Below are 13,820 nucleotides of genomic sequence, written 5' to 3'. Positions count from 1 at the left end.
CGCGCAGCGAGTCCGCCCGGGAGGCGCGCCTGCGCGCTGCGCCTCCCCCGGGCCGCTCGCGCCCCTGCGCCTGCGCAGTGCGCGCCTCGGGGGCCGCGGCGGCCATGCTCAGCCCGTACCGAGAGGCGAGTGGGGGGGGACGGGGTCGACGGCAGCCGCGCGGGAGGCCGGGGACCCGGCGAGGCGGCCGCCTCCGCGGGGGCTGGGCTCTCGGGACACACACCCGGACCGCGCGGCCCCTGGGGCCCCGTCCACGACCCTCGGCGGTGTTCGCAAACCTCGCCCTCGTGGCCGTGGGGGGGCGGGCACGTGACCCGGCCCAGCCACTCCGAGTGCTGCTGACGTGGCCGCGCGGCCCCGATGCCTCCCCCCCACCCCCAGCGGCTAGGGAAGGGAGGGGCTGGGGGCTACGCCCCCTCCCCCAACGCCGCCTCGGCTTCCGGGGGGGTTGACACCCCGGATTCCGTGCTCCCCCCCAGCCGGGCTGAGGGCGACTTTGGAGGCCCCCCCCGTGGTTCCTGGATCCAGGTGAGCAGGGGCCCCCGGGGCGGGCGCGCCGTCTGTCGTTGAAAATGCATAACCAAAGGTGGGGAGCGGGGAGAATTCTTGGGGTTCGGGAGAAAATCCCGAGGGGACTTGTCTCTCAAACACCTGACAGCCAATGGGAGTGTGGACTGGGGCCAGCCCGAAAGGGCCACCGGGGGGGAGGGGAATGGCCAACCTCGTGCCTACGTACCCATTGGAGGGCAAAGGGGCGAGGGTGCCGTGTGCCCCCTTTTCGGCCGTCCCCTGGGGGTACAGGAACCTGGAGCCAGGTGAGGTGGGGTCGTTTTGGCGGACGAGGGGAGGGCGACCCGGTGGGCCGTGGGCAGCGAGAGCGTTGGAGTTGGCAGCCCTGGTTGTGAGCTGGTGTCGTTCCCTGGCGCCGACTCCCCCTCTCCCCGGGGACTCCGAAGGCGCGTCCCTGCGTTCCCTTTGTGTCAAGGGTAGCAGGCCCGCCGTGGTCACATGGCGTGCTGGAGGTTCTGCTTCGACTCTTGGCGGAATTTGTGTGCTTTTCCACGAGGACGCGGCCTGTGGGGCCTACTGTACCCACCCGCGTGGCCCCTCGCGGGTCTCGGCTGTTTTCTCTGCCCTGGGGTGGGGAGGGAATGCAGGCCGGGAGCCTGGGAGCGGAGTGGTGGCTGGAGGTGGGTGCTGGGAGGGGAGAGGAAGCGTGGTCCGAGGCAGGAGCGAGGCTGGGGACCGCCGGCCTCCCCGGTTTAGGGTTTCTCCGGGTGGCGTGCTCTGGTGCCACTCTCCTCCCCTCCCCCTGCCTCGAACAGTCGCCTCCTTGTGTGCTGCGGGGGAGGGAACGGAAAGGAGGAAAGAGTTACTTTCCCAAATTACTAAGTAGCAGCAGCAGCAGCAGCCTCCCCTGTGACTCATGTGGGGGCAGGGAGGCCTGGGAAGGGCTGGGGCGCGGAGACTTTCCGGAATGCGGGGCCGTGGCGGGCTCGGCTGGCTGCCCTCTTTCGTCCCGAGGCCCAGCAGTTCCTCCGCTCCCGACGTTGCCCCTCGCCCCCACCCCCTGTTGGGGCTCGGTCCTGACCCGCGAAGCCCCGACGCAGAAATTCCCGTTGGGAGGCCGGGCCGCTAGGGGGAGGGGGAAGAGGCCTCTAAAGTTGCTGTGTCATTGCCCTGCTTGCCGCAGCCGCCCGGGCGGGGCCGCGCGCCCGGGGACCCGAGAGGCCTGGGTCCTGGCGGGTCGGGAGCCGGGGGTCTCTGCTTCCGAGGCGCACTGCGCCTTGCGGGGTCTGTGCTAATCTTGCGGTCCAGAAGACGAGAGCTTGGCCGCCATGTTAAGGGCAGTGACCGAGGTTCGAGGTCCAGGGCTACGGCGGAGGGAGGGCGGCCTGGTTGCAGCTCTAGGACCTGGGCCCGTGGGAGCCCTCTAATTCGGGGGGCGGGAGCCTGCCTTACAGCCCCTCACCAGCTTGAGCTTCCTTGCCCAGACGTGCACACCAGCCCTCCTGGGGACGAAAAGGGGAGCCGGGGGAGTGGGGTCCGGCGGGAAGAGCCTTTTGCTTTCCTGCGCGGGGACAAGCCCGGAGCGGCTTCAGCCCTCTGACCTTGGCCGGTTGTTGCTACACAAGTCTCGTTTCGAGAATCCCAGGACGGCCTGGCGGGGGGAGGGGGCGAGCAAGCTCCCAAAATGGCTCCTGCCCCTCCTCGGAGGCGTCCGGCGAGGGGGGAGGGGAGGGGGGAGGGCTGCGAGCCGCGCCGCCGCCTCCTCGGCTCGCCCTCCTCCCTGGCGCTGACCGGTGCGAGAGGCGCTCCGTGGGGAGGACTCCGGGGCCGGTGGGGGCGGGGGGCGTCCATGCGCCCACGTCGGGCGAGAGGGGCCCGAGGAGCCGCGCGCTGCGCTCGCTCGCTCGTCCTGGCACGGCTCTCCCCAGCCCCAGGCCTGGAGAAAGTTTGCGAAGGTAGGTTTGTTCGGGCCGGCGGACGCCTTGAGCTTCCGTGGGGCGGGCGGGCAAGTGCGCGAGGCGAGGAGAGTTCGAGTGGGCAGGACTTGGCCCCGGGGCCCGCCGGCCCGGGGACGCTTGGCCTCGCTGTTTTTAGAGCTGGGGTGTCTAAAGCAGACCCTGGGCTTATGTTCGGGGGAGGCCGGGCTAGTCTGGGGACGCTCAGAGTCCGGTGTCGGGTCGTGGCGTGTAGCCACCTTGGCCGGCGTCGCCGGGGTACTGGGGCGGGCAGAGCGTTGTCTGCCGAAAAGCAGGCCGTGGCTCCTAAGATGGCGTCTGTCTTCCTCGTTTCAGGTCCTCGGCCGCGGCGGCCTCGGAGAACAGGCGCCGCCGGCCCCGCCCGCGCGCCCCCTCCCAGCCCGCGCCCCGCCGGCGCCGCCAGTGGGGGAGCTGCGAATGGCGCGATCAGCCTGCCGCGGGCGAGCGGCCCGAGGGACTGCGAGGGACGCGGCGGCGGCGGCGCGGGAGGACCGCAGGTGCGGGGAGCGGCGCCCGCACGCCCCTCGGCCTCCCTCCTCCCGGGACTCGCCGAGCCACGGCGCGGCCAACGGGCTCGGAGACATGGCGGGCTTCCTCGTCGCCCGGGCTCTCTGCGGCACTCTCCCGCCGGGGGACGGACGCCTTGGACATGGAGTTTGTGACGTCACCCTCCAGCGGACCAATGGGAGAGGCTCCCGCGAAGAGGCGGTCCTGCCTCCTGGCCGCCGCTGCTCGGGCGCGGGAGCGCGCGGGCGCGCGCAGAGGGGGCGGGCGAGGCGCGAGCCGGGAGGCGCGCATGAGCGGCGAGGCCCCGCCCCTCCGCCTATATATAAAGCGCTGGCGCGGGGCTCGGCGGCGCCATTTCGCGCTGGAGTGGAGCAGCCTCTAGGACGAGCCGGAGGGCGCTGCGCGCTGATCCTCCGCCTTCAGGCTCCGCGGGCCGCCAGTACAATCCACGTCCATCCGCCTGGAAATGGCCTTCGCCTCGGCCCGTGACCGCTCGCGGCGCACAGTGCAGACCCCATAGAAGCCCCCGACGCTCCCCTTTCTCGGGCCCCGCCCAGTCCTCGGAGTCTGTCCACCCCTCTACTCCGCCCTCGAGAGGATTTCAAAGATGGAGGCGGCGGCTCTCTGAAGCCCCTCACGGTGTCCATCCGCCTCCCCCGGAGGCCCGGCGGGGCTCTCGGCGGCGGCGGCCGCGGCAGGACGAGGGCGCCCCTGGGAGCCGGCAGCGGGCGGAACGGACGGTGCCGGGGATCGGGGCCGCCGGAGCGCGCGGACGGCGTTCTCTGTGGCGGCCGGCCGCCGGAGGCCGCCGCCATCTTCCGGCCGCCGCCTCGCCCGCGGAGCGCGCCAAGCTGCGGAGTCGCGCGGAGGGCGGCGCAGGAGACGGCGTTGGCGCCGGCCCGCGGCGAGGCCGTCGCCCCGCTTCCCGGGGTATGCTGGGCCCGGCGGTGAGCGGAGCCGAGGCCACCCGGACTTGACGCGGCCGAGCACCGGCGCCTCTCCGCGGTCAAGATGCTGCAGAACGTGACTCCCCACAAGTACGTTTCCGCCGGTCGCGTGTGGGAGGGGGCCGGGGGGCGGCGTTCGGGGGAGCGGCGGGCGAGGCGCGCTTCCGCGCAGCAGCTGTTGACGAGCTCGCGGAGGGGGCGGCCCAGGTACTGCGTCTGAGCAGCCTGCCGGTGTCCGCGCAGCTACGACGCCAAAGGCCCGTCGGGCCAGGCCGAGCTGGACCGCAGGGTGGTGGGGGGGTGTGCGCAGTTCCAGCCTTGGTTTGTCATCGTGTTGGTGGGGGGTCTCGGCCACTGAAGTGCCCGTAGAGTTGCTATGGTGACAGCTTGAGGGTTTGATGGAGGGGATTCCCGCACAGGGATCCATCACTCCCAAGGCCTCTGCTACATAGGTGGGGCCTTGAAGGTTTGCTTTCCTCCAGTGGTAGTTAGTGGCTGTGTTTGGATAACGTTGAGCTTCGTTCGGTGAGGAAGAGGGTGGAGCAGATACTCAGTCCATCTCTGCAGATGTAAACAATGAGATGTGGGTCTGGTGTCTTATAGGGAGTACCTGGTTTAGGGGAGGACCACAGGGAGCCTGGAACCATTGTTGCCTTTGGTCTCTGCCAGCTGCGGTGGCAGTTAACTGCACTGTTCTGTAGAGGACCGTGTTATCAAAATTAGGACTTGCTGGCGCTGACCTTGACTGTAAGGTGGTTTTGTGTGTTTTGAAGGAGACTTGTTTTGTTGAGGATACAGTCGTAGGCCTGGCAATTAACCCAGAAGGACGTCTGACAAATGTTTCCTCGTGTGTTGCTTGGGGTTAAGAGGTTTTTGCCGATTTTACTGTGGCTTTAAAAACTCACTCTGAGGTTGTGAAATGAATTCTTCACGAGGCTTAGTCCTCCGTTCTGTTCTCTTTCACTTGCTTCTCTGTCTCAACCACCATGGCAACCATTAAGTCCCTAGTGAGGGTGAGGCTTCGCTTTCCTTAGCTCCACCAGATTTTGCTTCAGGTTGCTCCCCTTAAGGCTAGAGTTGTTAGGTGACATTTTAGGGCTTTGTATTTATTTTAACCAAGCAGTCATCAAACTCGATTTTAAAAAAAGCTAGAGAAAGATGGGCAACCACTATTGACTTTAGTTGATTTCTGGTTGCGATTCACTTTGCTACATAGCCCCATGACAGCCAAAGCCCTGTGTTTATGGGGTTACGTAGTGCAAGCTAGCAGCTTTGTCTTGATCTTTTATGTTATTACCACAAGTAATTCTGCTTCCCCTTTTTTCAGGCTCCCTGGGGAAGGGAATGCAGGTTTGCTGGGGCTGGGCCCGGAGGCAGCAGCACCAGGGAAAAGGATTCGAAAGCCTTCTCTGTTGTATGAGGGATTCGAGAGCCCCACCATGGCTTCTGTGCCAGCTATACAACTGACCCCTGCTAACCCGCCACCCCCTGAGGTGTCCAATCCCAAAAAGCCAGGACGCGTAACAAACCAGCTGCAGTACCTGCACAAGGTGGTGATGAAGGCTCTCTGGAAGCATCAGTTTGCCTGGCCATTCCGGCAGCCCGTGGATGCTGTGAAGCTGGGTCTGCCGGTGAGTAGAAGAGGCTGGACTGGGGCTAGGTCTGGGAATGGCAGGAACGTGTGAGTGGGGGTACGGGCTACTCGGATAGGCGCTGCGGCCCCCAGGGAGTTCCCATTCTCTTAGGGCAAATAGCCACCAGGGTCCTGGATTATTGGTCCTTTGTGCTTGTTATCTCTATCTTGGCATCTCTCATTTTGCCCTCCCTGTGTCCCTTCCTTAACTTTTGTGCCCTGGCTCCATTTTACAGATTCCCACCCCTGGTTGGGAGAGGACCACGGTGGCCAAAATTCTTAGCTTCTTCCTTTCCCTCATGCAGCCCATGGATAGCCATCCCCAGAGGTAATGTCACAGGATGGGAAGTTTCCAGAGTGGGTGGGAGGTGGGTGGCTAGAGGAAGGCGATTAGGGACGTCCTAGTGGGAATTACAAATTTCTCTTAACTTTCCTAACCCGTAGTTGAACTGGGGCCGCAGTATGGGCAGTACCTGGAATGGCTAGGGTGTGCGTGTGGGTGCGTGTGTCTGTCTTTCCTATTGGTAGTTGCCCTGAGGTAGGCATTTTCCTGTGGCTCTGACCTAGAGTTTCTTTTTCTTTAGGATTATCACAAAATTATAAAACAGCCTATGGACATGGGTACTATTAAGAGGAGACTTGAAAACAGTTACTACTGGGCTGCCTCAGAGTGTATGCAGGATTTTAATACCATGTTTACCAACTGCTATATTTATAACAAGGTAAGTTTTCTGGTGGTGGTGTTTAGTCTTAGCCCTGCTGGGAATGCTATCCCGACTGTCAGGCTCTAAGAAGGGCCTGGCCTCCACATGGTGCTGTTAGACAGATGGCAGCTTCAGTGTTCCTATAATTAAAGGTCGTTTAAGTAGAGCACGTTTCATATTTGGGGGGGATGGTGGCCCTGTTTCTCAGAAAGCTCTCCAGAGGCCTGAGAAAAACGCAATCTGTAGCTCCTCGGTTCTGTTCTTGCAGTTCCAGGTGGTGGGAGGTCAGCTTGATATTCGACCTTAAGCACTAGTGACCGCAATCTGAGAGGTGTGGTGCCCTGGGGCTGGGGATTCTTGACAAGCTTATGCTAGCAATTGAGCCTTTCCTGGGTTTGTTCTCCAGCCCACTGACGACATTGTCCTGATGGCACAGACACTGGAAAAGATCTTCCTACAGAAGGTGGCTTCCATGCCACAGGAGGAGCAAGAGCTTGTGGTGACCGTCCCGAAGAACAGCCATAAGAAGGGGGCCAAGCTAGCAGGTAGGAAGAGGTAGAGCTATTCAGGTGACCTAAAGGTGGAAGCTGGGCAGGTGATCTAACTAGAAGACTGATGTAAAACTTGTTTTTTTTTTTTTTTTTTTTTTTCCCCCAAAGCACTCCAGGGCAGTATTACCAGTGCCCATCAGGTGCCTGCTGTTTCTTCTGTGTCTCATACAGCCCTATATACACCACCGCCTGAAATACCTACCACTGTCCTCAACATTCCCCACCCATCGGTCATCTCTTCACCCCTTCTTAAGTCCCTGCATTCTGCTGGACCCCAACTCCTTGCTGTGTCAGCAGCTCCTCCAGCGCAGCCCCTTGCCAAGGTATAACATCAGTCGGTTGTCCGGGGTGACTTGGGAGGGAAAGTGTCAAAGGAAATAACGGACCTGGAATGACCCATTCTCCCCCCACCTTCCTACAGAAAAAAGGCGTTAAACGGAAAGCAGATACCACCACCCCTACACCTACAGCCATCCTGGCTCCTGGCTCCCCAGCTAGTCCTCCTGGGAGTCTTGAGCCAAAGGCAGCACGGCTTCCTCCTATGCGCAGAGAAAGTGGCCGCCCCATCAAGCCCCCACGAAAAGACTTGCCTGACTCGCAACAGCAACACCAGAGTTCCAAGAAGGGAAAGCTGTCGGAACAGCTAAAGCACTGCAATGGCATTTTGAAGGAGTTGCTCTCTAAGAAGCATGCTGCCTATGCCTGGCCTTTTTATAAGCCAGTGGACGCTTCTGCCCTTGGCCTTCATGATTACCATGACATAATAAAGCACCCCATGGACCTCAGCACTGTCAAGGTACCCACTGCATGGGGCAGATGGGATGTTCAGTGATTGGCGCCTAGGGATGAATAAAGCAGTATATACATCTCTTTGTGAACACATAGTTTTTCATTCTGGGTACCTTTATAAAGTTGTACAATGCAGAAGGTCACATACTTGAAGTCTTGTTTTTTTAAGTAAGGGTAAGATTTCTTAAACAGTACCAAGAGTTGGGTTAGGGAAATGTGATGGGGGGAGATGGCCTTGGTCACTTAGAAATGTTTCTTTCTAGACATAGATATCTCTTCAAACCTACCCCAAATCCTTGGACCTTCAAACTTGAATCCTGGGGCACAGATCCTTAAGGTCACCCCCAGTTGTTTCAAGGGCTGCTCTTGAGTCGGGTTGGCAGGGAAAGATGAGTCTCTGCCTGTGCAGCTTCTCACGCTGCCTCCTTCTGCAGCGGAAGATGGAGAACCGCGACTACCGGGATGCACAGGAGTTTGCTGCTGATGTGCGGCTCATGTTCTCCAACTGCTATAAGTACAATCCTCCAGACCACGATGTTGTGGCCATGGCTCGGAAGCTACAGGTGAGTGGAAGTCGACACTTCCGTGGTGACTGGCTATACGGGAGGTTCCGTTTGTGCTTGCTGTGCGTGTAAAACACACGCAGAAGGCTTGTCTCTCCTTCATCGTAGGGTGGTGCTCGTGTGCCGGGTGGTGAGCACAGTTTTGAGTCCACCTGTTTTTGTAGGATGTGTTTGAGTTCCGCTATGCCAAGATGCCGGACGAGCCACTGGAGCCAGGACCTTTACCTGTCTCTACTGCCTTGCCTCCTGGGCTGGCCAAGTCATCCTCAGAATCCTCGAGTGAAGAGAGTAGCAGTGAGAGTTCCTCCGAGGAAGAGGAGGAGGATGAGGAAGATGAGGAGGAGGAAGAGAGTGAAAGCTCAGACTCTGAGGAAGAAAGGGCCCATCGCCTGGCAGAACTGCAGGAGCAGGTAAATCACTAGGTCTTGGTCTTTGATCAGGTAAAATCTTTGAACTCTGGTCCAAATTGTTTCTTGGTCGTAACTCACTTTGTCTTTTTTCCTGTGTAGCTTCGGGCCGTTCATGAACAACTGGCGGCCCTATCCCAGGGCCCAATATCTAAGCCCAAGCGGAAGAGAGAGAAAAAGGAAAAAAAGAAGAAACGGAAGGCAGAGAAACATCGGGGCCGAGTTGGGATTGATGAAGATGACAAGGGGTCTAGGGCACCTCGCCCGCTTCAGTCCAAGAAATCTAAGAAAGCTGGCGGTAGTAGCAGTGCTGCTACGTTAGGCCACCCTGGCTTTGGGACGTCTGGAGGAAGTAGCAACAAGTGAGCACCTAAGACCTACATAGTTTCGGGTATTGTATAGGTCAGTGTGTGTGTAGTGAACTCTGATGGTTTTCTTTTGCCCGTAGGCTGCCTAAAAAGGCCCAAAAGACAGCCGCACCTGTCCTGCCCACTGGTTACGATTCAGAGGAGGAGGAAGAAAGCAGGCCCATGAGTTACGATGAGAAGAGGCAGTTAAGCCTGGATATCAATAAATTGCCTGGAGAGAAGCTGGGTAGAGTGGTACATATTATCCAGGCCAGGGAGCCCTCCTTACGTGATTCAAATCCGGAAGAAATCGAGATTGATTTTGAAACGCTCAAGCCATCCACACTTAGAGAGCTTGAGCGCTACGTTTTATCCTGCCTTCGAAAGAAGCCCCGGAAGCCCTACAGTGAGTATCCACACGGCTCGCAGAAGCGGTTCTGAGGACCGCAGAGGTGGGCTGTCTGTGGTCTCGTGGCAGGCCACACTCCGGCAGGATGGATGGGCTGCTTCAATAGTGTGAGTCCTGGCTTTTTGTCCTCCAGCTATTAGGAAACCTGTGGGCAAGACAAAGGAGGAGCTGGCCTTGGAGAAGAAGCGGGAACTAGAGAGGCGCTTGCAAGACGTCAGTGGACAGCTCAACTCTGCCAAGAAGCCCCCCAAGAAGGGTGGGTGCTTCTCCTTTATGCCGAAGCACCAGGCCTGCCCAGCGCCACCACTGCCGGGCAGGTGCTCTGTGCCAGATGAGGGTGTCTCATTTTCAACCTTTTAACTTTGCAGCGACTGAGAAGACGGAGCCGTCATCGGCACAGCAAGTCGCGGTGTCCCGCCTCAGCGCGTCCAGCTCCAGCTCAGACTCCAGCTCTTCCTCCTCATCTTCATCTTCTTCAGACACCAGCGATTCGGACTCTGGCTAAGGGGCCAGGCCAGATGGGGCAGGAAGGCTCCGCAGGACCGGACCCCTGTACCACCCTTCCCCACCACTTCCCCTTGCTGTGACACTTCTTCATCTCGCCCCCCTCCATAGGAGAGCTGGCTCTGCAGTGGGGAGGAATCAGGGACATGGACAAAATAAGATTGAATTCCTAGCCCTGTTGGGAGTGACCTCGTGGTGTCCCTGTTGAGGATGATGGGGGCGGGGCAAGGGTGGGAGTGGGCATAGGCCTGGCACAAAGCCACCTGAGGCCACTGCTGTCCTGTTCACTTCTAAGGGCCCTGTTTTGAGGTTTTAATTTATTTAAGCTAGGTAAGGCTGTTGGGGGGGTCCAGTAGCGCCGTGGTCCTCCCTCCAGCCTCCATGGGGAGGGAAGAAAAGAGGGAGCTGGTTTTTTTTTACATTGACTTTTTTTTTTCTACTCTTCCCTTTTCCTTCCACTCCATTTGGGGCTTGGGGATTTTAGTCACCTCCGTTTGGCCCCAGACTGTCTGTCTTCTTGATTCTAACTTGTAAATAAAGAAAATATTATTGAAGTTTTGAGTTATATCTTAGTGAGATTTGTTTCTGTATTCAAAGTGGTTCAAAAGGAGTAAGATTGGCTCAAATGCTGGGAATCGCTGGGTTCCGTCCAGGTGTGCTAAGAAAAACCCAGAGCCGTGAATGTGCTGGACTACCCTCAGCATGCCTCCTGTCTGGGTTCTCTTCAGTGTTGCTGTTACCTCAGTGCATGCCTGATGTGCTGGGGGCCGTAGCTGAGCAGGTCAGGTTTCCACTGGGTTATGAGGTAGTGTGTGTCGGCCTTGGGTTTGGAAGCCATAGTTGAACGGGAGCTGTGTGATGTAAGGCTTCTGGAAATGGGGCTTTAGAACAGTGTGATAGGGACGCTTGCTGTAGGACCAAAGGAAACAGCAGGTTTATTTCCAAAGAGGGTCCAAAATACAGTTGACAGTTCAGTACTTAAAAATGCAGTGCCCGGACAGCACTGTGAGCCTGTTCTCTGTGTACACGGCAAAGGTAATGTTGGAGTGAGGGAGTGCTTGTCTATATTGGCCAGAGCAGCAGAGGCCTTTCAGCTGGCCTTGTAGTTTCTCTTAAATACAGGTAACTCACAAGGAGTATTTAGTGTGTGCCAAGTGCTGTGACGGAGGCAATCTAGCCATCATGGTGACCTTAGGTGAGGTGTGAGTCGTAATAACTACTCTTAATAGATGGGGTGTGTGAGGCCAAGAGCTAAGCAGTTTGCCACAAGTCAACACAAGGGTTTGACAAGGCGCCCTGGATGCTCACTGCCTGGGGCTGACAGCCATGCCCTGAGCTAGGAGACCTGAGGCAGCAGCGGGTCTGAGGCTAATTTCACTGCAGAAGAAGAGTATTAGGCAACAGAAGCTGGTCTCACAGGCCACCATGCTGCCAGAGTGAATGGCACACCAGCGAGGCCTGAGGTGCCATCTGTTGGTCAGGCCTGGAACTTCCACTTTTCATCTGGAGGTTCTCATTCCACGTTTTCATGTCCTTCAGCTTTTAACTTGAGCCTTGGCTCTTGTGCTGGAGGGTGGTGGCGGAGGCGTAGACCTTGCCTGCCTTTAACCTGTGCACGTGCCTTTCGGACAGTAAGCTGTCCCTTGTGAAACCTTGTATAGCTCAGGATGTCCGAGCAACCGCCCAGTCTGTCTCTGGACCTTACAGTACTGGTGCTGGTATTCCCAGGACTGCTAACATTTAACATGTCCAGGAAGACCTGCTTTCCAAACATGTCTTCTTGATATATTGTGTTCCCATCCCTGGTTGTCAGTGGCTGGACAGGTCATTGAGGTCCATCCCTACCCCAGCAAGTCGTCTCTGCAATAAGCAGACCTTCATGTGCTAACACTCCAATATCTCTGTAGCTGGTTGTTGGTCCTAGAAGCAGGTCTTTATCCTGTGGGCTTGCCTTGTTTTCTCCCTTACTCCCTCAGGCTGGGCCTTTACTGCTCCAAGCTGTCCAGCTACACAACATGCCTCAGGGCCCAAAACAACCTTACCCTGCCCACCATGCCAATTGTAAGTCCTCCCTGGGGTGCTCCCTGCCATTTCAACATGGCCAAGACAACTCCCCCCACCTTCCCCAGTTAGACTCAAACCAGGCTACAGACTCAGAGGGCCTCTGTGTCTCTGGCATGTAAATACAGTAAGGATTCCTCCTATTGGCCAACCAATAGGAGGAATGTCTGATCCTGCCAGAAAAGCTAGTATTTGACTTGAAAAGAAAGGGATTTAGTTTGCCTCTAACGGCACGGTGCTTGGGTAGTATTTGGGAGAGAAGGAGTTAAGAACGCTGTTCTTTATAACAGGGTCTCTACTGTACACACAAGGCTGGCCCTTAGTTTGTGCCGATCTTTCTGTGTCATGAGCTGGAATGAAATGCTGTTGTTGGCTGCAGCTGTTTGCACCTCACAACCGACGTCTAGACGCAACAGGAGGAAGAGCCATTTGCTTGTGAGACAGATACTAACGTTCCCATAATGTCAGCCCTGGAACCAACGGGCCCTTCCTGACAAGATGGACTGTGGAGAGGATTTCTGCCAGGGTGCTCATTTCCTTCCCCTGTCGAGTTTGTTTCTCACCCACGATGGATGCCGAACAGAAGACCGTCTCGTCCCTGGGCTGAAAACAGTGTCTTCGGGTTTCCAGCTGCCTCTCAGCTTTCGGTTACCATGCAGCTGCACAGAATAAGGGCTAAAGCAGATCTTTCCTGTGACAGAGCGAAGGTTAACCCTTCCAGGCTGCAGCCGCCTGTATGGCAGGAGGACCTGGTGGCAGCTCTCTGGAACCCTGGAGGGCTCTCAGGGTGACCCCAAACCACTGGGTCGTCCTGCTCCCACCCCTAAGAGTGGCTCACACGTGCGTCACTTCTCCAATAAGGAGAAAGCGTAAGGCTGCCCTTTGCTATTATTGTTTTTTGGGTTGTTAATCCTGTTGGTTTTCTAATCCGAATTGACAATATGACTCTCAAACACAGAGAAGGCCAAGCAGTGGTGAGCCACGCCTTTAATCCCAGCACTAGGAAGGCCGAGACAGGCGAACCTCTGTAAAGTCCAGGCCAGCTAAATCCGGGACAGCGAAGTCTACAGAAAAGCTCTTGTCTCTAAGAATCAGAAGTTAGTTACAGAAAAGGGGTTTGATGTGTGTATTGATAACTAGCGGAAGAAACTAAAGGTATTTCCTCCTACTTAAGGCGAGATAATAAAATGTTTGTAAAATAGTTGAAGTCAACAGTGTTCCCCCCCCCCCCCCACAGTACTGGTCCTAATGAGATATGCTTAGAGAAAATTTAGACAAAGAATTCAAAATGCTTATAAATCTATTCAGGGCATTTACAGCTCAGGAGTGAACTGGCGAATGAATCCCAAGGGACCATTAACAACTGACGAGTCAATTAGGAAACAATTCAGTAGGAAAACACTGATGAAAGACAGAAGTGACATGAAACAAACATTTCAGCACGTCAGAAGCTCAGTGGGAAGGGGCACCTGGAGGACAGGGCACCAGCTCTTGAAGACTTGACAGGGGTTTTTCCATCAAGGAAATGGTCAATTTTGAGAGACACCTGATTAGAACCTGAGGAACTTTGGGACACCATGAAAAGACCAGACTTAAGAATTGTGGACGTAGAAGAGTAGAACTTCATACCAAAAGCATAGGAAATATCTTCAATAAACTCTGAAAGAAAAATTTCCAACTCTAGAGGGTAAAGATGCCCCATCCAGATATAAGAGATAACAGACCAAGAAATAAGTGAGAAAAGAAAATCCTGTGTCATCATGGTCAAATCACTAAATAGAATATTGGATGCTGGGAGAGAAAAGAGCCATAACACAGACTGTCCGCCAGCAGCCGATTTCGTCTCCACTGGAAACCGACAGCCAGAATGTCTCAGGAGGATGCTTCAAGTTCTGAAAGACCACAGCTGCAG

The 13,820-nt window shown here is 57.0% G+C and overlaps 2 protein-coding genes across 3 annotated transcripts in view; one reads left to right on the top strand and one right to left on the bottom strand.

Moving 5' to 3' along the window:
- The window catches only part of LOC129665316 (class II histocompatibility antigen, M alpha chain), a 20,868-nt gene extending 19,306 nt beyond the window's left edge, over positions 1 to 1,562 (bottom strand). The window contains exon 1 of the mRNA XM_055591893.1: positions 737 to 1,562. Within this exon, the coding sequence (XP_055447868.1) occupies positions 737 to 740 (4 nt within the window). The 5' untranslated portion in view covers positions 741 to 1,562. The remainder of the gene's footprint in view (positions 1 to 736) is intronic.
- Positions 1,563 to 3,960: 2,398 nt separating this feature from the next.
- Positions 3,961 to 10,401, top strand: Brd2 (bromodomain containing 2). 2 transcript variants are annotated; one of them, XM_055591888.1, is made up of 12 exons: positions 3,961 to 4,030; positions 5,268 to 5,571; positions 6,158 to 6,295; positions 6,684 to 6,822; positions 6,937 to 7,151; positions 7,250 to 7,624; positions 8,052 to 8,180; positions 8,345 to 8,590; positions 8,690 to 8,949; positions 9,036 to 9,340; positions 9,477 to 9,599; positions 9,712 to 10,401. In XM_055591888.1, the coding sequence occupies exons 1-12, from the start codon at positions 4,005 to 4,007 to the stop codon at positions 9,846 to 9,848; spliced, it is 2,397 nt and encodes a 798-aa protein (XP_055447863.1). In that variant the 5' UTR covers positions 3,961 to 4,004; the 3' UTR covers positions 9,849 to 10,401. The 2 variants fall into 2 exon arrangements, with proteins under 2 accessions (XP_055447863.1, XP_055447865.1); XM_055591890.1 differs by lacking the exon at positions 3,961 to 4,030 and adding an exon at positions 5,810 to 5,901 and having other exon boundaries at positions 5,492 to 5,571.
- Positions 10,402 to 13,820: the final 3,419 nt, after the last annotated feature.

Source organism: Psammomys obesus, unplaced genomic scaffold (assembly GCF_907164565.1).
Source record: "Psammomys obesus unplaced genomic scaffold, mPsaObe1.curated_primary_1811, whole genome shotgun sequence".
NCBI classification, from domain to species: Eukaryota; Metazoa; Chordata; class Mammalia; order Rodentia; family Muridae; genus Psammomys; species Psammomys obesus.
Note: the sequence above shows the minus strand (reverse complement) of the source record. Positions and strands in the feature narration are given on the sequence as shown.